Genomic DNA, 21172 nt, shown 5'->3' with positions numbered 1-21172 from the left:
TGACGGACCTGTCGGTCTTTTCTAAATAATTGAGACAATTGAGACAGAGAAGAACTGCCCCTACTGAGCGAAAAAGACCCTGCTCGTTCTTCTCTGTCGAGGAAGGGGGGGTTTTGATGCTTTTGGCCTTATATGGAGAAACAGGGGAGGGAACCGCACGTCGACAACACGCCCCTTCCAAATGTAAACAACGCATAAGCAAGTAGCCATGTGCTACCGTCCACCTGTAGTGCCTGGTGTGTTGTTTACATGTGGAATGCGGTGATATGATCAAAGTAGCACTCTCATCCTGCTTTGACACTGGACTCTGTGACATTGGAAACGGACGACTGACTGAAATGCTCATCAGGAGAGACTAGAACACTGTGCAATGCTATGTTGTTAAAGGATGTAGTCTATTAGTTTGATCAGAATAACATAAGTGATAAATTACAACATTCTTTCTCAATGTAATATCAAGAAGCCTTCCAAATTCTACAAGATGCAATTTAACAAGTAAAACACTTCAGTTGTTTGAATAATAGTTAATTTCAGGTTTATTAGTATAATTATTGTGAGACTCACATATCAGCTGGATCAGAGGCGCAACAATTGTTGACCATAGAAAAGTAAAGGACTTCTAACAAAATATTCAATTAATAAGTATGAATTAATTTCCCACAAGTTCACATTTCCAGTTCTAGAGGGCAATACTGAACATCAGAAAACAATGTGTGTACTGTGATTATTGATGACATTGAATGGTACCGTTTAAATATCCGCTATAAAAGGTCTAGATTGAAAATGATTTAGTCATAGGGTCAGGTATGAACTACTTAGTAAAAGTACTGTAATTCAAGTCTTTCTTCAAAATCTTTTACTTGTTTCCCCTTCAGGAGCAGTGCCAAGGCCCATTTGGGGATACCAGCATTTCCACAGGACAGTTTGGCTAAGGTTATGGTATAGGTGATTAACCTTGGGGGCTCTCAGATCAAATTGAAAAGGAGGACTTAAAAAAGAAATAATTCCATGTCTGTAAGGAACTTTGACAAATCAATAAAACTGAGTTGTTCACAATAAAGTATATCAATCAAACAGTTCTGTTGCATGTCATGAGTCTTCTACTCAGCAGTCCTTTATACACTGTTCGGTTCACACATTGGATGGAAATAAGGTGAATTACAAATGTCACCGTTAAAACACAGTCCAGCAGTGTCCAAATAAGTCTGGTTTTAAGATGAGGATGATTCATAGTGTGGAGAGAAAGACCACACACAGGAGAAATGACCGACGTTAGTCTGGTATCTCACCTCAGACTGGTTTGTCATAAGAGTCCAGAAGTCATATGCTCTGAGGGTCATTGACACACGCAAGCCTCTACACCGCTTCAAGGTCTCGGTCTTGGTAGAGGTGAACAATGTGAACTATTTACAAAAAGAAACGTCCACAACCACCCAACGAGTGGCTCAGTGTCCTTTATCACCTGGCCCGTGAGTGTCTCTCATCTCTGCCAGCCACTCTTCAACAGTCTTCCCCCCAGCTGCAGAGCAGAAAGATACGGACCCGTATTGGCTGTGACCAGTCTCTTTCCTCTTCGGTTGTCCGCACTTACTACACTTGTAGTCCCCCTGCTTTCTCTTCTTCCCAGGACACCCTGACACCCCAGCCGCGGCTTCCGCCTCAGCTTTTTTCCTCCTCCGGAAAGCTGTTGACCGTGGCACGATCAGGGGCGGTGGGGGTATTGGTGTAAGGTGCGGAGGGTCCTGGGAGGAGCCTGGGAGAAAGCAGGGCTGCTGCTGGGGAGGGGCGGTAATTAGCTGTGGGGCTGAAAGAGACGGCACCTGGGCGGGCCTTCCTCGTTTGGTGGCCTGGCGTGAAAGGTCATTCGGCCCTGCAAAAACAAAGGGCCGTAGTTCCGGAGGTGGCCGGGAGATGGTTGACGGCCTGGGTGCAGAGAGAGGCTCGGCAGCAACGCACGGCACACGGTGGAATACCACACCCTGTTCCAGGACGGTCTTCTCCCTCTCCTTCTGTCGTCGATTGTACCTGACGGACAGAAAGAGGAAATGAGATCTACTCGCATTTTGTCTAATATTATCACAATGTTAATAACTCATAGCATAATAATTATGTTTCATGGTCATCGTTATCTTACCACTGTGAGATTGTCCTTTGACTTTGCTCGTACAGCTGGATGTTGGTCTGGGCCATCAACCTCGGGCTGTCCAGCACTGCTTCTCTGATTGACACGTAGTCAGCCAAGATGAGCGCCCACCTGCTCCTCTTGGTGCCGCCGGACTGCGTGCCACATGGGTGAAGACGACAGAGCTGGCTGCATATGGCCTCCACCAGGCGACTTGCGCCCGGCCAATTTGCAGGACCCGAGTTCAGTCCAAGAAAGCAACTGAAAGACAAAGAAATGAACAAAAAATACATGTTAGTGTTGGCAACGGAACGGAAACCTTTTAACTAATGATTGTAGGCTACTGCAGCCGCATACCGTTCGAGGCTTTCCTTTCCAGCTTTTCCGGATAAGGACTTCCCCTTGGTTGCCTTGAACCGCCCCCGCTCGAGCCTGTCCTGGTGCCGGGAAGGGTAGACCACTCTCTCCTTGTCAGGCTCCGGTAGCGCACACCACAGCCCTATCAGAGTGTCTACCCTTCGATCCGACAGTCCCTGAAGACCCCTCACCTCTACCAAAGCCTTTGCCAGCCTGCAGACGTGCTGGTATCCCGGCTGGCCATCTGGGCCTTGGCACTCCTCCTGAATGATACAAATAAATCCAACTTTTTAGGAAACATTTAGGTGATCATGTCATAAATAGTGAAGTTGGATGTAACATTAAAACAATTATTCTGTCGAGTTATAATCAAACCTTACATCAGAGCCTGGTGAGAACTTAGAGGGAGGGGAATTCTGATGGCCACGGGCCTCAGGACAGTTGTCGTCGGTGGGGGTGGCTGGACCGGCTGACCCAGACCCGGGTGCGTCAGCTCGATCGCCTGACTGGGCTGCTGCTGTTGAGGTAGAGGACGAGGCCGGAAGAGGAGGATCGGGGAGGTGGATGGTCGGGTCCTCATCCTCAGTCTCCTCCTCAAAGCCCTCATCCTCCAGGGGTCCCTCGACAGCAACCGCCTCATCTGGAGTGTCGGGGTCCAAGCTGACGGCCTGCAGCACTTTGTTCGTCTGGGCATAAAGGTACTCCACCCCAATGAGTTCCCCTGTAACGTGATGGAAATGCTCAGGTTAAAAAGCTAACCACATGAACAAGGCCTCACTTTCCACACTGACATTACTATGTGGTTGATATACCTGTGTATACGCCAGGCTTTGTAAAGTCCTCAACCTGCCCTGAGCCAAGCACGCATTGGCTGAGCTGGTTGAGGAAGTGCTGCAGGTGGCCACTGTAGCAGAGCAGAGGTTGCTTCTCTCCCTCCTTTGCTGCTGCGGCGCGGTTCTCATTCCACCTCACCAGCCCATCCAGGAGGAAGGCCTGGAAATGCATTCCACTGGCACTGCTCCCTATACACAGAGTACCGCAATGTGTGAGAGAGAGCGCTGAAGTGTACACATGTCAATGTAGTTACAAACCTATAATTACAATTCATTACCTGGAATGAACCGGTTGAGGTGGAGGTGAAAAGACTCCAGAGAAGTGGAGCCGCGCGCGCAGCGATACACTGGCAGAATCACTCCGCCCTTGGTGATTGTGCCAGTCTGGGTGTACAGCTGTACACTCGGAGGGTCCTGGATGCACTTGAGGTGACGCCTCTGCTCTTGCCAGATTGCTCGGATGCGAACCGGATCCAGCAGCGGGATGCCCAGGGTGTCGTGCCCCTTCTCACTGTTGAAGATCTCCAACATCTCTATCAGGAGGAGCTCCGTCTCTGCAGCTCCACGCGTGCGGCGGCGGCAGTGAAGAGCCATTTCCTTCCTCCTGAGGTGGCTGTAGACCTCCCCGTCAGTGAGACCGACCATCCCGCGCCTCCCCTCCAGCTCGGACCGCTTGGCCTCCAGCAGTCGACGGACATCCCCAGCATCCCATTCGAAAATGCTGGAGGACAGCTGTCGCATGAAGGCCCCGTACAGCTGGTGGCTCTCAGAAACAACACCTGCTGCGAACCGCCGCATCAGGTGCCAGATGTCCAGACGAACCACCATCTGGGCCCACTCGGGAAACATGGCAGCAGTCTTGGATCCGCCGACGCTAGAGCAACAGTCTCGGTCCACGTACATGAGCTCGGGGGGCGGTACGCCTGCGAGTCGGTACCGCTCCATAAGCCCAGCCGCCATACGGAGCAGGCCCTCGCCCTCACCGGCAGTGAGAACGCAGTTCAGGACCTGCCCGTGCTCGTTGCCCACATCCGTGGCCCAGGCGGCTGTGTCGGAAGCTGCCCCGGCGAGTTTATTGGTCACCTGAAACCAAGAAACAAAGCAATTGTGTGAGTGAGATTGTGTTTCATGGTATTGGTCATTTTGGCAGATGACGTGTTCTTTATTAAAAATGCAAAGACAAACTAAAAACTACTACAAACTAATGTGGTATGCTTACAATATTGACCAAAAAGTACACCGTGGCATGTGACACTTAATACGGTATGAAAGTTGGTTACCTTCTTTGTGGAGTCCATCTTTAAGATTGACCCAAAGACAGATGTGACCCTGGCCTTCAACTCATCCAGCCGTGACAGTACGTCCATGCTGTAGACTGTCAGCAGCCAGACCGGTGAGGGGACCTTTGGCATTTCCGGGAGTGGTGGAAATTGTGGCCGGATGTTTCCGGAGGTCATGAAGTGCTGGCACTCGCCGAGGTACTGAATGGACCGTCGCATCCAGGCTTCGCTGTGGCTCTCACACAGCTTCTTATACAGCTGAGTTGCACTGTTCCCCAAAGAGCGCTCCCTCAGCATCACTACCACCGCAAGGTCACAGGAAAGCCTGGAGAGAGAGGATATTTTTTTGATGTAAATGTACCTTTTAAAATGACAAAGAACAATACACTGAATTGTCACTTCTCAGCTGTGAAAACAAAAAACTATAAATATTTACTTGTAGGTCAGAATAGCTGGAAACTGGCAGCGATGCGCAGGATCCAGCTGACCCAAGACGTCCTGGGACCAGCCCGCCACCTTCTTTTTACACTTCGGGCACTCCAGGTACTCTGTAGCCATTAGGTACCAGCCCTTCACATCCAAGACCCTCCGGATGGTCTTGTAAAGCCCAGCCTTGGTGAGAGGGGTGTTACACCCAGGCTGGGTGCATGTCAGCTTGAATGACCACATGCGCAGTGGCATCCAGAGGAACAGCGGACACGCAAAGAAGGGGTCGGGCGAAGCGGGTGGCTGACTGTAGATCAGCCGAGGTTGGGGAGGGTACCACCACAGACGCAACTCTGTGGTAACTTGTGATCTCCCAGTGCTACTCCTGGTGAACAGTGCACGGCCGATCCACTGCTGCTGCTCTTTGTTGAGGACTGCCCGCCAGCTCTCCGGAAGAAGCAGCTGCATTTTAGATAGAGGACAAGAAAATGACTAGTAAAATTTTAGTAGCTTACAGTTGTGAATATCCAATTACTTTCCGAACCGTCGCCGTTATAGGTAGACTCACCTCAGGACTTGCATGTGCAGGCGGTGGACACGGGAAAGATTGCCGTGGCACAGCCTGCTCTTTGGTCCGGACAGCAGCTCCCGGTGGATCCTGCGAGGCCTGGGGTGGGTCCGTAGGTGTTTGGTTGGAATGGGGAACAGGGACCTCTATGTCCAAGGCTTCATAACAATACATACAGAGAATTCATCCATATATCAGGCCAAGTATTAGTAGAGGAGATTAGATGTAGACTAAATATTATATTAATTTCAGCAAGTTCACATTAGTTAAGCAAAGCACAGGTTGAGGTCAGAAAAGCAAGGAAACTGAAGGGGATAAAAGTGTGAAAGTAAATGTGTCAACGTTGACCCAAATCGAAAGTGTAATGTAAGTTGTTCTAAAGAAAAATTAAGACAAACATTTTAGCCACGTAGGAGGGTGGGAGAAAAGTCTAATATCATGCACAATATCTCCACAATGTGAGAATGACACCTTTAAAAAGTCAAGAGCCAAAGACAAAATAATTATGGGGAGACCAACATTCCAGGAAATCTGCAAGTACTGGACTAAGCATTCTTATCAAGAATACTGGGGTGGGGTGAGGTGGTGGTACAGCGGGGTGAGGCGGCGGAGCTAGACACCATGAGAGGAAATGTGCAGCCACATGGCAGGATATGGATTAACAGCAACTAGTAAGCCGTTCTAGATGTACATGAATATGTACAGAGTTTCTCACCCAAAGCCTACCTTATCCACTGGACCGTTTGTCTGATGAATATTCGAACAGAAAGACATTATATTACATACAACATTATGTTTATCCGATTAAAAAGATACATTTCCTGATATTCATTGATAAGTATCAACCAACTTACAGTCCTCGGTGGCAATGGCAACTGCAACCAGCTCTGCATCCGAGGGCTCTACGGGTCGCAGAGCTGGTCGCGGAGCTGGTCTGGAAGCAGGCACCCCTTTACGACACATAGAAAGGTGTTAAACGTGGTCTTAGTCATAAAGAGCTCATTGTTCCAATTTGAAAACGCTTACTGGGAACTGCAGTCTTTTTGGCAAGGATCTTCTTGACCGTTGACTGCAGTTGACCTGGGGCCACAGAACGCTGCCCTAAAAATGCAGAGACCGCTGCACCAAGAGGCCTTTAACACCAAGCAAACAGTTGGGAATAAAATAACCATTGTAGTTTTTAAAATTATTTAACGGGTCGTCTTTACTGATACCAATACTTACCCTGAAGCTGTCTTAACCCCAGCAAGGGGAGAAGGGGGTGTAGCTGCCTCCTGGTCACGGCGCCTGATATATTTCAGGGCTGCTTCCATAGGGTCCCCGGGATTCCGGGGTGTCTGCTTCCTCAGCCAGTTGACATAACTGATTAAAAAATAGATATATTCATTAGAAATTAGATGAATCAATTATCACAAAAAATAAAACCTGATATCAGCATGACATTGTTATTCAAATGACTGTTCTCACCCAATGTGGTCCTTGTCCTGGGACTCATACAGGTCCTGCAGTGTTTCTGCCCTGTACCTGTGAAACCCAACAAGGGCTTGGCCCTCCTGTCCAGGCTGTGAGGCCTTTAGTTTGGAAGCCACGAATGCCCTCCGGAACCTGACTTCCTCCTTCACGGCAATATAATGATTTGCATAGCGGGCCAAGGCGTCCTTGTGGACCATCAGTGGAGATGTGGAGACGCTGCGCTCACGCTCCTGCTCATGGCTAGCCACCAGCCCCACAACCCAGCCCACGTCATTCTCTAGGAGCCACTTAAATGTCTGACCCCGGTACACGCCGAACTGAACCGCATAGCGGCTCAGAACCAGCAGCACAGAATCAGCATCACCACCCTCTGAGACGACACGGGCCCGGGCCTCTGCCTCACATTCTTCCGGCTTCTTGCAAATCACAGCCTGGTCAGGCTTGGCCCTGATGGACTGAGCCTCAGGCGTGGCGTGCATGGCCAGCTCCTTTCCCCTCTTTCTAAATGTTGGGTTTTCCATCTAGGATTCAAGTGTTAAATTATATATATGGATAAGAGTAAAATTAACAATGCAGAATTTCCATTCATTAGAAATCATAAAATGTACAGGGAATAGAAAACCTCCCATAAGATACAATACAATAACATTGGCAAAAAATAATCAGAATGTAAACAGGTGACAGGTTACTGTACTAGGCTTGTACTGTAGACCATAGCCTGCATGACATTCACACAAATGTATCAACCCATTAACTACACATACACAAATTAAGGTGAAACATCAAGTAAAATAGTTAGAGAGGTTAACCAGCTATAGTTTTCTAATGTGCTACAGGCTGAACATGCCAAGTGCAGATGAGTACCAACGCTAATGATGCTAACGTTACTAGCGTCAACATGAATGTTGCTATGTGCCATACGTCGCAAACAAACATGTGTACACTTTCCTTGGTGATTGTCCAAACACATATTTGGGTGTTTACACAAATTAAAATAGTTAGAGATTGTAACCAGCTATACTGTACTGTGCAACAACATGCCAAGTGGTGCTAAGGAATAGCGACGCTAATTATGCTAACGTTACTGTTGATAGGTGCCATACATCGCCATCTAACATGTGCACACTTTCCTGGGTGATTGAGCAAACACACAGTTAGGTGTTTACACAAATAAAATTATTAGGATTGTAACCAGCAATACTGTACCACTGTGCTCCATGCTGAACATGCCAAATGCTAGCGAGGCAAATTGAGATAACGTCAAATGTAATCTATCAACAAAAACGCTCGCTCACTCACTCAGAAATATACATGTTGTAATATGTGTACACTTACCTTTCGTTTTTTTGCAAAGATGAGGAATGTCCTTTTGCTCCAAAAAAGCTTTTTCACAGAGTTGTTTCACAAATCCAGTAAATGAGTAATGGCTACCGTCAGTCTGAGGGAAACAAAGTTGGAGCCGGGACTTAAGTCAAAGGGCGATTGTGATTGGACCAAACCTGAAAAGGAAGACACAGATTGGCCCGTGGTTATTTGAGACAAGGCCCTATCTTTTCCATTGACTTTTTGGTGGCTTTCTCACAATTGAGACAAGTGATGACTGGGATTGGCTGACGGACCTGTCGGTCTTTTCTAAATAATTGAGACAATTGAGACAGAGAAGAACTGCCCCTACTGAGCGAAAGGATGACACGCAAATCCGTGAAGCGCTCCATATTTTCCACCCCCCGGCGGGCCGCAACCGAGGAGATCCGTCAATCAAAGCCGGACGAGCGGCAAAGACAGCAGCGGACCTAGCGGCCGTTCTGCGTACGCCGCGCCAATTTCTCTTCAAACAAGGTATGGGGCTCTGCCGGGAGCAAAGCCCGTCCAAAAATACGTTGAACTCGTAAGCGTTGCTCTCCACGGAAGTCTTTAGTAAAATCTCTTTTATTGAGTTTTACTTTTCACATCATGTTTTCATCACATCAAATATTTACAAGTACATCATGTCATTTGGTTATTTTGAAATAATAAATAAATAAGCTAAAAAAAACAAAAAGAAAACATTTGAACGTACACTGAACATAAGGGAGGGCAAAGCAAGGTGAAATGTAAATACAGTGGCGGTTTGAAGTGACAAGTGATGGTTATTCTGTTTGACATGTGTATGTATGTATTTCTGTCCATGTGGAGTAGCAGATCGGCTATCGTTGATGGAATGTCCAGTACTTCGCACGGCTGTAGGAGGGGTCGAGTGCAAGGTGGCGGCTCATGATCCCTGCTCGGCTGCTGGTGTTGGGATTTGTGGTTGGGGGCACCGTGGTGGGGTTGGGCAGGTTGGTGACGGGGGGGGTGATGATGATGTCGTTCGGGGTGCTGATGTTCCATTGTCGGTTGGTGATGTCTTGCCCAAGTCGGTGGGTGTCCAGGGTGATGTAATCGATGATGGTTTTCCGGATGATTCTGGCAGTGATGATGGGGAGAGTGTCCTGTTTATGAAAAACCTTTATGTTCCTTGTGTCCCAAATGGTTTGCTTTGTGGCGTTGACGACCCTCCAGGCGTTCCTCTCCTGGGGTGATTGGAGTCCCGCTGGTGGTCCGAAGAGGATGCCCCGGAGGGTCGTCGCAGCCGTGCCGGTCAACCTGGTGAGGAGAGCAGAGGTCATGAGCCAGATGTTTTTTGCCACCCTGCACCGCCAGAGGATGTGGTCTTCGGTTTCTATCTCTCTACAGCCGTGCGGGCACTGGTCGGTTCTGGCTATTCCCCTTTTGTGCATAAAATGCCGGGTGGGGAGGCAGCGTATGGCCGCCATCCACGCTATGTCCGTGTGTCTGTTCATGAGTGCAGGTGAAGCTATGTTTGTCCAGGCTGTGGTGCATTGTTCGGTAGTTAATGTTGGTATCGGTGTAACTGTGTCCCTGTCCGTGATGAATTTTCTAAGTGTTTTGAATGACCAGTCCTGACTTTTGTGGGTGTGTAGCTGTTGCGAGGTGATAATGGATTTTAGTGCTTTGTAGTGCAGAGGGGGGTCCCAGGAGTAAGGGGTCCGATGGTCAAGGGTGCAGAGCCCCAATGGTCTGATTATTGTTGAGAAGTAGAATGTGTGGAAAAAACCGGCTTTATTGTGCTGTCTGCGTATGTTGGAGATGATGTAGCTGAGGCCCTGCACCGCTATGTAGAGTGGAATATTTGGGATCCCCTTACCCCCTTTGTTCTCTTTTTTCCACATAGTCAGCCTGTTTACCCGCTCCTGGTCACTGCCCCAGATGAAGTTGTAGATGGTCTTGTTGATATGTCTTGTTGTGTGTATGTTTGGCGGAAAAACCTTACCTATGTATGCCAGGATCGGGTAAACAATGGCTTTAATGACTAGGACCTTCCCAGTCATCGTGAGGGATCGCCCCTGCCAGCCAGCGATTTTCTTTTTGACCTTGGCAAGGGCGTCCTTCCAGCTCCGGCGTCCGGGGTTGGTCCTGCCAAAACAAACACCCAGAATGTTTACGGTTTCTTTTACAGGGTATGGCAGGACCTGGTCGGCTGGCCAGTCCGGTGTTACATAAACCTCGCTCTTAGTCCCGTTCACTATTGCCCCAGTTGCTGTGCAGAAAGTGTTGATTGTGTGCGTGATGTGTGGGATGGACTTTGTGTCTGTCGTGATGATGGTAATGTCATCCATGTATGCCTGGGTTTTGACTGTCATGCCGTGTGCTCCGGGTAAAGGGTAGCCAGTGATGCGGGGGTTGTGACGTATGCTGACCAGTAGGGGTTCTATGGCAATGGTGTATAGCAGGGCTGACAGTGGGCAGCCCTGCCTTACACCAGAGTGCATGGGTATGGGTGCAGAGGGGGTGCCATTAATTAGGATTTTGCTGGTGTTGTTGCGGTAGATAATTGAAACCCAGTTTCGGAGACTGAGAGCGAGGTTCATTCTGGCCATCACTCTCAGCATGTAAGGATGGCTCACCCTGTCGAAGGCCTTCTCCTGGTCAAGGTTGAAAAGACAAAAGGGCTGAGACCGTTCGACAGAGTGAGCAAAAATGTCCCTTACAGCTGAGAGGTTATCCAGAGCCGACCTCCCCGGAGCACCGCAAGTCTGGTCGGATCCAACGGCCTGCGGGAGTGACCTCTGTAACCGGTACATAAGGGTTTTTGCCAAGATCTTATAGTCTGAGCCCAGGAGACTGATGGGGCGCCAGTTCCTGAGCTCAGTGGCATCACCTTTTCCCTTGTACAGGAGGGTAACTGCACTCTCTGTCATGGAGGGTGCTAGTTTACCCTCCCTGTACATGCTATTGTAGACCGCCCCCAGGCAGACTTTGAGATGTTCCCAGAATGTTATGTAAAACTCAGCAGGGAGCCCATCGGGACCCGGTGTCTTACCCGTGCTTAGGGACCGCATCGCCCGGGTGAGCTCCTCCAGTGTCAGGTCTCCCTCCTCCTCCTTGTCAGGTACTGGTGTGATGTGTTGGAGAAGTCCGTCGATCAAGTCATCGTCTGTGCTTTTTGTCGCGTACAGGTTGGTGTAAAAGTCTGTGATGATGTCTGTGATGGTGTGTTCGTCAGTTTGTGGTGTCTGGGTGTGGTCCTTCAGTGTGTCTATGGTTTGTTTTTTACGTCTGATGTGTTGGAAGAAGTATTTTGTGCATTTCTCGTCGTCCTCTAGGTGTTTGATTTTACTTGTGTATTTGATTTTCTGCTGTTCTTGTCTATGTATGAGTGCCAGTTTGTGTTTAGTGACTGCTATTTCAGTTGAGAGATTGAAGCCTTCTTGTTGTAGTTCTGTCTGGTTCTGTAGTCGTCTGTTTAGTTTGGTGAGTTGTTCCTTTTTGCATCTTGCCTTTGTTTTGCCTGCTTTGATGTAGAAGTGTTTGGTTCTCTCCTTGACCATCTCCCACCAATCAATGGGGGAGTCGAATAGGTCAAGGAGAGAGGTCCAATTTTCCAGGTGTGTGATGTATTGCATGTTAAGTCTGTCAGTCAGTAGTGTAGTGTTTAATTTCCAAAGTCCCTTCCCTCTATTTGTCTGTCTGTCTGGTAGGTGTACAGTGGTGGTGAGTTGTCTATGGTCTGAAAAGAAAGTGGCTGCTGATGTGGTGTGTTCTGCTGTGAGGTCTTGGTCTAGGAGGAGGAGGTCGATCCTGGAAAAGGACTGACCGTCAGAACTCACCCAGGTGTAGCGGGGCACCAGGTCCCTGCCTAGATCTTGTAATTGGTGTTCATTGATAATGGCAATGAGCTCCCTGCTTGAGCCGTCGTTCCGGGGGCGGCTACGGTCCAAATCCCGCAGCGCACAGTTGAAATCGCCTGCAACGATGACCGGAAGGTTGCCTAGGAGGGCCGGTCGCAGCTTTCTGAAAAATGACAGACGTTCTCGTTGGTTAGTAGGTGCATATACATTTATAAGTTTAACTGTGATGTTATGGTATGAGATTTCTGCTACTATGAGTCTACCTGGGTCTGTATTTGTGATTTTTGTGAAGTGTATGTTTGGGTTCTTTAAGAGGATAGCGACTCCGTCTGCCCTGGCGACGTTCGACCCCGACCACGTCGAGTCGCCAGGGCTCCATTGTTGCTCAAGGTAAGTATAAACTGTATTGAAGGGTATGTTGCATTCTTGAAGGAATATTATATCGGTGTTTATTTGTTTAAGGTGGGAGATGACATCTAGCCGTTTGTGTGGATCATGGATGGACCTGACGTTGACAGAAGTAAGTGTAATGGACAGCGCCATGAGTATGGTAGGTAGGGTGTAGTACTGCGACCGGCCCATGGCTGACTATGTGGTGTGTCGGTGTTGTTCTTCACTCTGAGAGGGACCCCCCTTCTTGACATAGCGTGGATGGCGTACCACTAACTGTACTGCCCTCCCCTTGTCTGTCAGCATGCTCGGGCCCACTCGAAATATTCCTACCTGTGTGTGGGTGTGCTGTGGTAGTGACCTGTGCTCGTGTATATATGGGGAGGGTGGCTACAGGGATGTGAGGTGTGGGACGAGTTAACTGGGTGAATGGGGGTTCTTGAGGTGGCGGTGAGTCGTTAGTGTTTGATTTTTTGCTTGTGGTTGCTGTAAGTTTCCATTTTTCTTTTGGGACGTTGTTCTTTGGGGGTGACTGATTGTTGTGGAGTGTTCTGGTTCAGTTGTTCTTCGTCTTCGGGGGGGTGGGTGATTTCTGTTTCTTCTGTTTCGCTTTTTATTGTCAGTCTGGTTTCTGGTGTGGCATGGCTACTGGGGTCCTGAGTGTGTTCAAATTCTGTGAATAGTGGCAGTGAGTGTGGATAGTCCGGGGCGGGAAGGGATATGGACAAGGGCGATACCGGGGACCCAAGGCTGGACATGGTATTGGCTGTCGTGTCGTCGTTGTGGTGTTCTGGTCTGTCTGAATTGTCACTATTGTCGTCTTCTGATGATGATGATGATGATGATGATGATAGGGCTGGTATTAATTCCGGTGAAGGTACTGTTTCTGGTGCAGTGGGTAGTTCCGGTACAATGGGTGTTTCTGGGTCGTGTGTTGGTGCTGGTTCTTGGGGTGTACTGTGCTGTGGTGCTGGGTCTTCTGACGTTGGTGTTGGCTCCGGTTGTGCCCCTCTTTGGGAACGAGTCCTGTTGGCATATGAGGTTGGGCAGTTTCTGAAAACATGCCCCTCGTTCCCGCAGAGGTTGCACTTCCTTTGCTCTGTGCAGTCCTTGGTGAAATGTTCGTCTCCACAGTTCTTGCACCGGATTACTGTGCAGTTTGCTGCGAGGTGCCCTGTTGCCCCGCAGTTCCTGCACAATTTTGGCATACCGTAGTAAAACACCTGCCCCCTGTTGTTCCCAAGCATGATGGTACTGGGCAGGTGTTTGATGGTTCCAGCTGGGTCCCGTCTGAGCGTGATATTGCATTTTCTCGCCCCTGTCCATATCCCGTCCTCGTCCCGGATCTGTCGGACGTCGGAATCTACCTGTGCGTGTCGTGCTAACCATGTGCGTATGTCGTATTCTGTGACTGTCTCGTTGTAGAAGATGATGGTAACTGTTTTCCTATCTGGTTCGGTGATTGGTTCTATGTGAAATTTATTTAAGATGTTGCTGTGTGTATCTTGCCTAGTCTTGTGCCAAAATAATGCTAAATGTTCCGGTGTCTTAAAGCTAATCTCAAAAGTTTCTCGTGGGCCCGGCAGCTTAAACAGACAATTTAAATCCCCAGGGGAATAGCCTAGCTCGTGCTGGATAACCGATCTGCTAAACTCCAGTCTCTGCATCGGTGGTTGTTCTTCGCTTTGTCTTTTTCTGATCATTCTGACGGCGTTGTGTCTTCGGATGGTGCGGTCCATGGTTCCGGTCGTGTTGGGGCTGTAGGGTAAGGAAAGGGGGAAAGGGAAAAAAGGGGGGGAGGAGGGGGGAGAGGAGGGGGGAGAGGAGTTTTGGTGAGGTTTGAAATGTGGGGGTTGAGGAGATTATTGAAAAGGGAGGGTATGGAAATGAAAACTTTCCTTTAGATGGAAGGAAGTCAGGCTTCTCAGGACTCCGGCTGTCCTCAGATGTTCTCGGTAGCTGCGGGTCCTGGCTTGGTCTTGGCTGCTTGGTCCGTTCCGGGCCTTGTCCGTGGACCAAGGGGTTCTTGGCGTTAAAGGCCTTCCCTTTTCTTGAGTCCTTCTTAGGTCCGGGGTGATCCGTGGACTGGGGATTCTAGGAGGGCCGCGGTCAAGCCACTGTTACCCTCCTGTCCTCCCCAGTCCTTCTTTGCCGGCCTTGTCGGTAGACTGAGGGAACTGCACCAGCCGCGGTCAAGCCACTGTTACTGGTACAGTCCCTCAGTCTGTCGAAGAAAGAAAAGTATAGAAAAAGGAGGGAAAGAGAAGCAAGAGCAAAAGGGAGGGAAAGAAGAGAGGCGATACGCATTAGGCTCCTCCCCACCAACTAGTGGTGATGAAGAGAAACCAGAGTTGTATGCTGGTCGGAGGCCTAGAATCCGGGTACACTTGTTATATTCCGTCCCAGAGTCTCGTGGGTTTGCCAGCTCGGACACTGTCGCAGCCAGGCAGGCAGGCAGGCAGCCAGGCAGGCAGGCAGGCAGGCAGGCAGGCAGGCAGGCAGGCAGGCAGGCAGGCAGGCAGGCAGGCAGGCAGCCAGGCAGGCAGGCAGGCAGGCAGGCAGGCAGGCAGGCAGCCAGGCAGCCAGGCAGCCAGGCAGCCAGGCAGGCAGGCAGCCAGGCAGGCAGGCAGGCAGGCAGCCAGGCATGAAGCCAGCCAGCCTGCCAGCCAGACACATGGCCTCCTGACCTTTATCGTTTTTTTTTTTTTTTGTTTTTTTTTTAAGTAAAATGGAGGGAAAACTGAAAGAGGCCGAAAAAGCGCCTCGCACGCACCTAGTTCGCAAGTGCTCTTGCTAATGCTAGCTTGCTAAGTAAGGGAGAGAGTTCACAATTCTACTTTGGAGTTGATATAGTGGTTAACATGTAATGTTGCCTGTGGATTTGAAACCAGATGGAAAGACACAAAAATAAACCACACACACAGACACAGACACACAGACACAGACACAGACACAGTCACACAGACACACAGTCACACAGACACACAGTCACACAGACACACAGACACAAAGACACACAGTCACACAGACAGACACACAGACACACAGACACACAGACACACAGACACAGACACACAGACACACAGACACACACACACACACACACACACACACACACACACACACACACACACACACACACACACACACACACACACACACACACACACACACACACACACACACACACACACACACACACACAGTCTCTTGACCTTTTTTCCCTTTTTCCAAGTTAAACAGTGAGAACACCAGAAAAAAGTGTTAGCACCAAGTTCCCAAACGCTCTTTGTCCTGTTAGCTTGCTTGTTAAGCGCTTTTAGGTGGGGTGAAGGTTAGCGGTGTCCTTCTTCTCTTTGACAGGAAACAGAGGGTGCACCGTTCTCGGAGGTACTGCAATACCGAGTCGATGCGTGGAGCGGACGGAGCAAGCCCCGCTTCCGACTCCCTGTTCGAAAAATCCATTTAATATGTATAGTCCCCCGATGGGGGACATATCAGATATTAAACTGATAAGAACAGATACTACACTTGATCTTAGCCAAAAGGCCGAGAAGCGATAACCCCAGAAAGGAAAGCCGCTGACGCCGGACCCCCGGGACCCCGGGGCTTCCTTGCGTGCGGGACAATTCCGGCTACACCCTCTGTCATCCCCCGCCCGCCCCAAAGACCGCGAGGTTCCACGTGTTCAACAAACGGCGTCAAACAAAAGCTTGGCTACGCCCACACTCCATGTGCTCGCTTCGGCAGCACATATACTAAAATTGGATCGATACAGAGAAGATTAGCATGGCCCCTGCGAAAGGATGACACGCAAATCCGTGAAGCGCTCCATATTTTCCACCCCCCGGCGGGCCGCAACCGAGGAGATCCGTCAATCAAAGCCGGACGAGCGGCAAAGACAGCAGCGGACCTAGCGGCCGTTCTGCGTACGCCGCGCCAATTTCTCTTCAAACAAGGTATGGGGCTCTGCCGGGAGCAAAGCCCGTCCAAAAATACGTTGAACTCGTAAGCGTTGCTCTCCACGGAAGTCTTTAGTAAAAGGCGAAAAACTTGTGCGTGATTGAAGAGAAACCAGAGTTGTATGCTGGTCGGAGGCCTAGAATCCGGGTACACTTGTTATATTCCGTCCCAGAGTCTCGTGGGTTTGCCAGCTCGGACACTGTCGCAGCCAGGCAGGCAGGCAGGCAGCCAGGCAGGCAGGCAGGCAGGCAGGCAGCCAGGCAGGCAGGCAGGCAGGCAGGCAGGCAGGCAGCCAGGCAGGCAGGCAGGCAGCCAGGCAGGCAGGCAGGCAGGCAGGCAGCCAGGCAGCCAGGCAGCCAGGCAGCCAGGCAGGCAGGCAGGCAGGCAGCCAGGCAGGCAGGCAGGCAGGCAGCCAGGCATGAAGCCAGCCAGCCTGCCAGCCAGACACATGGCCTCCTGACCTTTATCGTTTTTTTTTTTTTTTGTTTTTTTTTTAAGTAAAATGGAGGGAAAACTGAAAGAGGCCGAAAAAGCGCCTCGCACGCACCTAGTTCGCAAGTGCTCTTGCTAATGCTAGCTTGCTAAGTAAGGGAGAGAGTTCACAATTCTACTTTGGAGTTGATATAGTGGTTAACATGTAATGTTGCCTGTGGATTTGAAACCAGATGGAAAGACACAAAAATAAACCACACACACAGACACAGACACACAGACACAGACACAGACACAGTCACACAGACACACAGTCACACAGACACACAGTCACACAGACACACAGACACAAAGACACACAGTCACACAGACAGACACACAGACACACAGACACACAGACACACAGACACAGACACACAGACACACAGACACACACACACACACACACACACACACACACACACACACACACACACACACACACACACACACACACACACACACACACACACACACACACACACACACACACACACACACACACAGTCTCTTGACCTTTTTTCCCTTTTTCCAAGTTAAACAGTGAGAACACCAGAAAAAAGTGTTAGCACCAAGTTCCCAAACGCTCTTTGTCCTGTTAGCTTGCTTGTTAAGCGCTTTTAGGTGGGGTGAAGGTTAGCGGTGTCCTTCTTCTCTTTGACAGGAAACAGAGGGTGCACCGTTCTCGGAGGTACTGCAATACCGAGTCGATGCGTGGAGCGGACGGAGCAAGCCCCGCTTCCGACTCCCTGTTCGAAAAATCCATTTAATATGTATAGTCCCCCGATGGGGGACATATCAGATATTAAACTGATAAGAACAGATACTACACTTGATCTTAGCCAAAAGGCCGAGAAGCGATAACCCCAGAAAGGAAAGCCGCTGACGCCGGACCCCCGGGACCCCGGGGCTTCCTTGCGTGCGGGACAATTCCGGCTACACCCTCTGTCATCCCCCGCCCGCCCCAAAGACCGCGAGGTTCCACGTGTTCAACAAACGGCGTCAAACAAAAGCTTGGCTACGCCCACACTCCATGTGCTCGCTTCGGCAGCACATATACTAAAATTGGATCGATACAGAGAAGATTAGCATGGCCCCTGCGAAAGGATGACACGCAAATCCGTGAAGCGCTCCATATTTTCCACCCCCCGGCGGGCCGCAACCGAGGAGATCCGTCAATCAAAGCCGGACGAGCGGCAAAGACAGCAGCGGACCTAGCGGCCGTTCTGCGTACGCCGCGCCAATTTCTCTTCAAACAAGGTATGGGGCTCTGCCGGGAGCAAAGCCCGTCCAAAAATACGTTGAACTCGTAAGCGTTGCTCTCCACGGAAGTCTTTAGTAAAAGGCGAAAAACTTGTGCGTGATTGAAGAGAAACCAGAGTTGTATGCTGGTCGGAGGCCTAGAATCCGGGTACACTTGTTATATTCCGTCCCAGAGTCTCGTGGGTTTGCCAGCTCGGACACTGTCGCAGCCAGGCAGGCAGGCAGGCAGCCAGGCAGGCAGGCAGGCAGGCAGGCAGCCAGGCAGGCAGGCAGGCAGGCAGGCAGGCAGGCAGGCAGGCAGGCAGGCAGGCAGGCAGGCAGGCAGGCAGGCAGGCAGGCAGCCAGGCAGCCAGGCAGCCAGGCAGGCAGGCAGGCAGGCAGCCAGGCAGGCAGGCAGGCAGGCAGCCAGGCATGAAGCCAGCCAGCCTGCCAGCCAGACACATGGCCTCCTGACCTTTATCGTTTTTTTTTTTTTTTGTTTTTTTTTTAAGTAAAATGGAGGGAAAACTGAAAGAGGCCGAAAAAGCGCCTCGCACGCACCTAGTTCGCAAGTGCTCTTGCTAATGCTAGCTTGCTAAGTAAGGGAGAGAGTTCACAATTCTACTTTGGAGTTGATATAGTGGTTAACATGTAATGTTGCCTGTGGATTTGAAACCAGATGGAAAGACACAAAAATAAACCACACACACAGACACAGACACACAGACACAGACACAGACACAGTCACACAGACACACAGTCACACAGACACACAGTCACACAGACACACAGACACAAAGACACACAGTCACACAGACAGACACACAGACACACAGACACACAGACACACAGACACAGACACACAGACACACAGACACACACACACACACACACACACACACACACACACACACACACACACACACACACACACACACACACACACACACACACACACACACACACACACACACACACACACACACACACAGTCTCTTGACCTTTTTTCCCTTTTTCCAAGTTAAACAGTGAGAACACCAGAAAAAAGTGTTAGCACCAAGTTCCCAAACGCTCTTTGTCCTGTTAGCTTGCTTGTTAAGCGCTTTTAGGTGGGGTGAAGGTTAGCGGTGTCCTTCTTCTCTTTGACAGGAAACAGAGGGTGCACCGTTCTCGGAGGTACTGCAATACCGAGTCGATGCGTGGAGCGGACGGAGCAAGCCCCGCTTCCGACTCCCTGTTCGAAAAATCCATTTAATATGTATAGTCCCCCGATGGGGGACATATCAGATATTAAACTGATAAGAACAGATACTACACTTGATCTTAGCCAAAAGGCCGAGAAGCGATAACCCCAGAAAGGAAAGCCGCTGACGCCGGACCCCCGGGACCCCGGGGCTTCCTTGCGTGCGGGACAATTCCGGCTACACCCTCTGTCATCCCCCGCCCGCCCCAAAGACCGCGAGGTTCCACGTGTTCAACAAACGGCGTCAAACAAAAGCTTGGCTACGCCCACACTCCATGTGCTCGCTTCGGCAGCACATATACTAAAATTGGATCGATACAGAGAAGATTAGCATGGCCCCTGCGAAAGGATGACACGCAAATCCGTGAAGCGCTCCATATTTTCCACCCCCCGGCGGGCCGCAACCGAGGAGATCCGTCAATCAAAGCCGGACGAGCGGCAAAGACAGCAGCGGACCTAGCGGCCGTTCTGCGTACGCCGCGCCAATTTCTCTTCAAACAAGGTATGGGGCTCTGCCGGGAGCAAAGCCCGTCCAAAAATACGTTGAACTCGTAAGCGTTGCTCTCCACGGAAGTCTTTAGTAAAAGGCGAAAAACTTGTGCGTGATTGAAGAGAAACCAGAGTTGTATGCTGGTCGGAGGCCTAGAATCCGGGTACACTTGTTATATTCCGTCCCAGAGTCTCGTGGGTTTGCCAGCTCGGACACTGTCGCAGCCAGGCAGGCAGGCAGGCAGCCAGGCAGGCAGGCAGGCAGGCAGGCAGCCAGGCAGGCAGGCAGGCAGGCAGGCAGGCAGCCAGGCAGGCAGGCAGGCAGCCAGGCAGGCAGGCAGGCAGGCAGGCAGCCAGGCAGCCAGGCAGCCAGGCAGGCAGGCAGGCAGGCAGCCAGGCAGGCAGGCAGGCAGGCAGCCAGGCATGAAGCCAGCCAGCCTGCCAGCCAGACACATGGCCTCCTGACCTTTATCGTTTTTTTTTTTTTTTGTTTTTTTTTTAAGTAAAATGGAGGGAAAACTGAAAGAGGCCGAAAAAGCGCCTCGCACGCACCTAGTTCGCAAGTGCTCTTGCTAATGCTAGCTTGCTAAGTAAGGGAGAGAGTTCACAATTCTACTTTGGAGTTGATATAGTGGTTAACATGTAATGTTGCCTGTGGATTTGAAACCAGATGGAAAGACACAAAAATAAACCACACACACAGACACAGACACACAGACACAGACACAGACACAGTCACACAGACACACAGTCACACAGACACACAGTCACACAGACACACAGACACAAAGACACACAGTCACACAGACAGACACAGACACACAGACACACAGACACACAGACACAGACACACAGACACACAGACACACACACACACACACACACACACACACACACACACACACACACACACACACACACACACACACACACACACACACACACACACACACACACACACACACACACACACACACAGTCTCTTGACCTTTTTTCCCTTTTTCCAAGTTAAACAGTGAGAACACCAGAAAAAAGTGTTAGCACCAAGTTCCCAAACGCTCTTTGTCCTGTTAGCTTGCTTGTTAAGCGCTTTTAGGTGGGGTGAAGGTTAGCGGTGTCCTTCTTCTCTTTGACAGGAAACGAG

The 21172-nt window shown here is 50.2% G+C and overlaps 2 protein-coding genes and 9 non-coding genes across 13 annotated transcripts; 3 read left to right on the top strand and 8 right to left on the bottom strand.

Moving 5' to 3' along the window:
• Positions 1-535: 535 nt before the first annotated feature.
• On the bottom strand, positions 536-5766 carry LOC114830039. Its single transcript, XM_034291273.1, has 9 exons — positions 5587-5766; positions 5029-5480; positions 4593-4917; positions 3591-4395; positions 3292-3501; positions 2860-3200; positions 2480-2742; positions 2135-2383; positions 536-2025 (listed from the first exon to the last, which is right to left on the bottom strand). The coding sequence occupies exons 1-9, from the start codon at positions 5758-5760 to the stop codon at positions 1446-1448; spliced, it is 3399 nt and encodes a 1132-aa protein (XP_034147164.1). The 5' UTR covers positions 5761-5766; the 3' UTR covers positions 536-1445.
• LOC117594178 lies at positions 5661-8592 on the bottom strand. 3 transcript variants are annotated; one of them, XM_034291275.1, is made up of 7 exons: positions 8395-8592; positions 7054-7580; positions 6811-6948; positions 6613-6719; positions 6441-6536; positions 6313-6333; positions 5661-5744 (listed from the first exon to the last, which is right to left on the bottom strand). In XM_034291275.1, the coding sequence occupies exons 2-6, from the start codon at positions 7578-7580 to the stop codon at positions 6314-6316; spliced, it is 888 nt and encodes a 295-aa protein (XP_034147166.1). In that variant the 5' UTR covers positions 8395-8592; the 3' UTR covers positions 5661-5744; position 6313. The 3 variants fall into 3 exon arrangements, with proteins under 3 accessions (XP_034147166.1, XP_034147167.1, XP_034147165.1); XM_034291276.1 differs by having other exon boundaries at positions 5698-5744; positions 6302-6333; XM_034291274.1 differs by lacking the exons at positions 5661-5744; positions 6313-6333 and having other exon boundaries at positions 6395-6536.
• A 7396-nt stretch (positions 8593-15988) lies between these two features.
• On the bottom strand, positions 15989-16181 carry LOC114835750. Its single transcript, XR_003779521.2, has one exon. It is a non-coding gene; the product is annotated as a U2 spliceosomal RNA (small nuclear RNA).
• Positions 16182-16354: 173 nt separating this feature from the next.
• Positions 16355-16461, top strand: LOC114835754. Its single transcript, XR_003779523.2, has one exon. It is a non-coding gene; the product is annotated as a U6 spliceosomal RNA (small nuclear RNA).
• A 124-nt stretch (positions 16462-16585) lies between these two features.
• Positions 16586-16703, bottom strand: LOC114839918. The gene has a single exon (XR_003782265.1). It is a non-coding gene; the product is annotated as a U5 spliceosomal RNA (small nuclear RNA).
• A 1020-nt stretch (positions 16704-17723) lies between these two features.
• On the bottom strand, positions 17724-17916 carry LOC114839902. Its single transcript, XR_004575548.1, has one exon. It is a non-coding gene; the product is annotated as a U2 spliceosomal RNA (small nuclear RNA).
• Positions 17917-18089: 173 nt separating this feature from the next.
• On the top strand, positions 18090-18196 carry LOC117594189. Its single transcript, XR_004575553.1, has one exon. It is a non-coding gene; the product is annotated as a U6 spliceosomal RNA (small nuclear RNA).
• Positions 18197-18320: 124 nt separating this feature from the next.
• LOC117594186 lies at positions 18321-18438 on the bottom strand. The gene has a single exon (XR_004575550.1). It is a non-coding gene; the product is annotated as a U5 spliceosomal RNA (small nuclear RNA).
• A 1012-nt stretch (positions 18439-19450) lies between these two features.
• On the bottom strand, positions 19451-19643 carry LOC117594184. Its single transcript, XR_004575547.1, has one exon. It is a non-coding gene; the product is annotated as a U2 spliceosomal RNA (small nuclear RNA).
• A 173-nt stretch (positions 19644-19816) lies between these two features.
• Positions 19817-19923, top strand: LOC117594187. Its single transcript, XR_004575551.1, has one exon. It is a non-coding gene; the product is annotated as a U6 spliceosomal RNA (small nuclear RNA).
• A 124-nt stretch (positions 19924-20047) lies between these two features.
• LOC117594185 lies at positions 20048-20165 on the bottom strand. Its single transcript, XR_004575549.1, has one exon. It is a non-coding gene; the product is annotated as a U5 spliceosomal RNA (small nuclear RNA).
• Positions 20166-21172: the final 1007 nt, after the last annotated feature.

This window comes from Esox lucius, unplaced genomic scaffold (genome assembly GCF_011004845.1).
Source record: "Esox lucius isolate fEsoLuc1 unplaced genomic scaffold, fEsoLuc1.pri S26, whole genome shotgun sequence".
Classification (NCBI taxonomy): domain Eukaryota; kingdom Metazoa; phylum Chordata; class Actinopteri; order Esociformes; family Esocidae; genus Esox; species Esox lucius.
The sequence above is the reverse complement of the archived record's forward strand: the minus strand, read 5'-3'. Positions and strand labels throughout refer to the sequence as shown.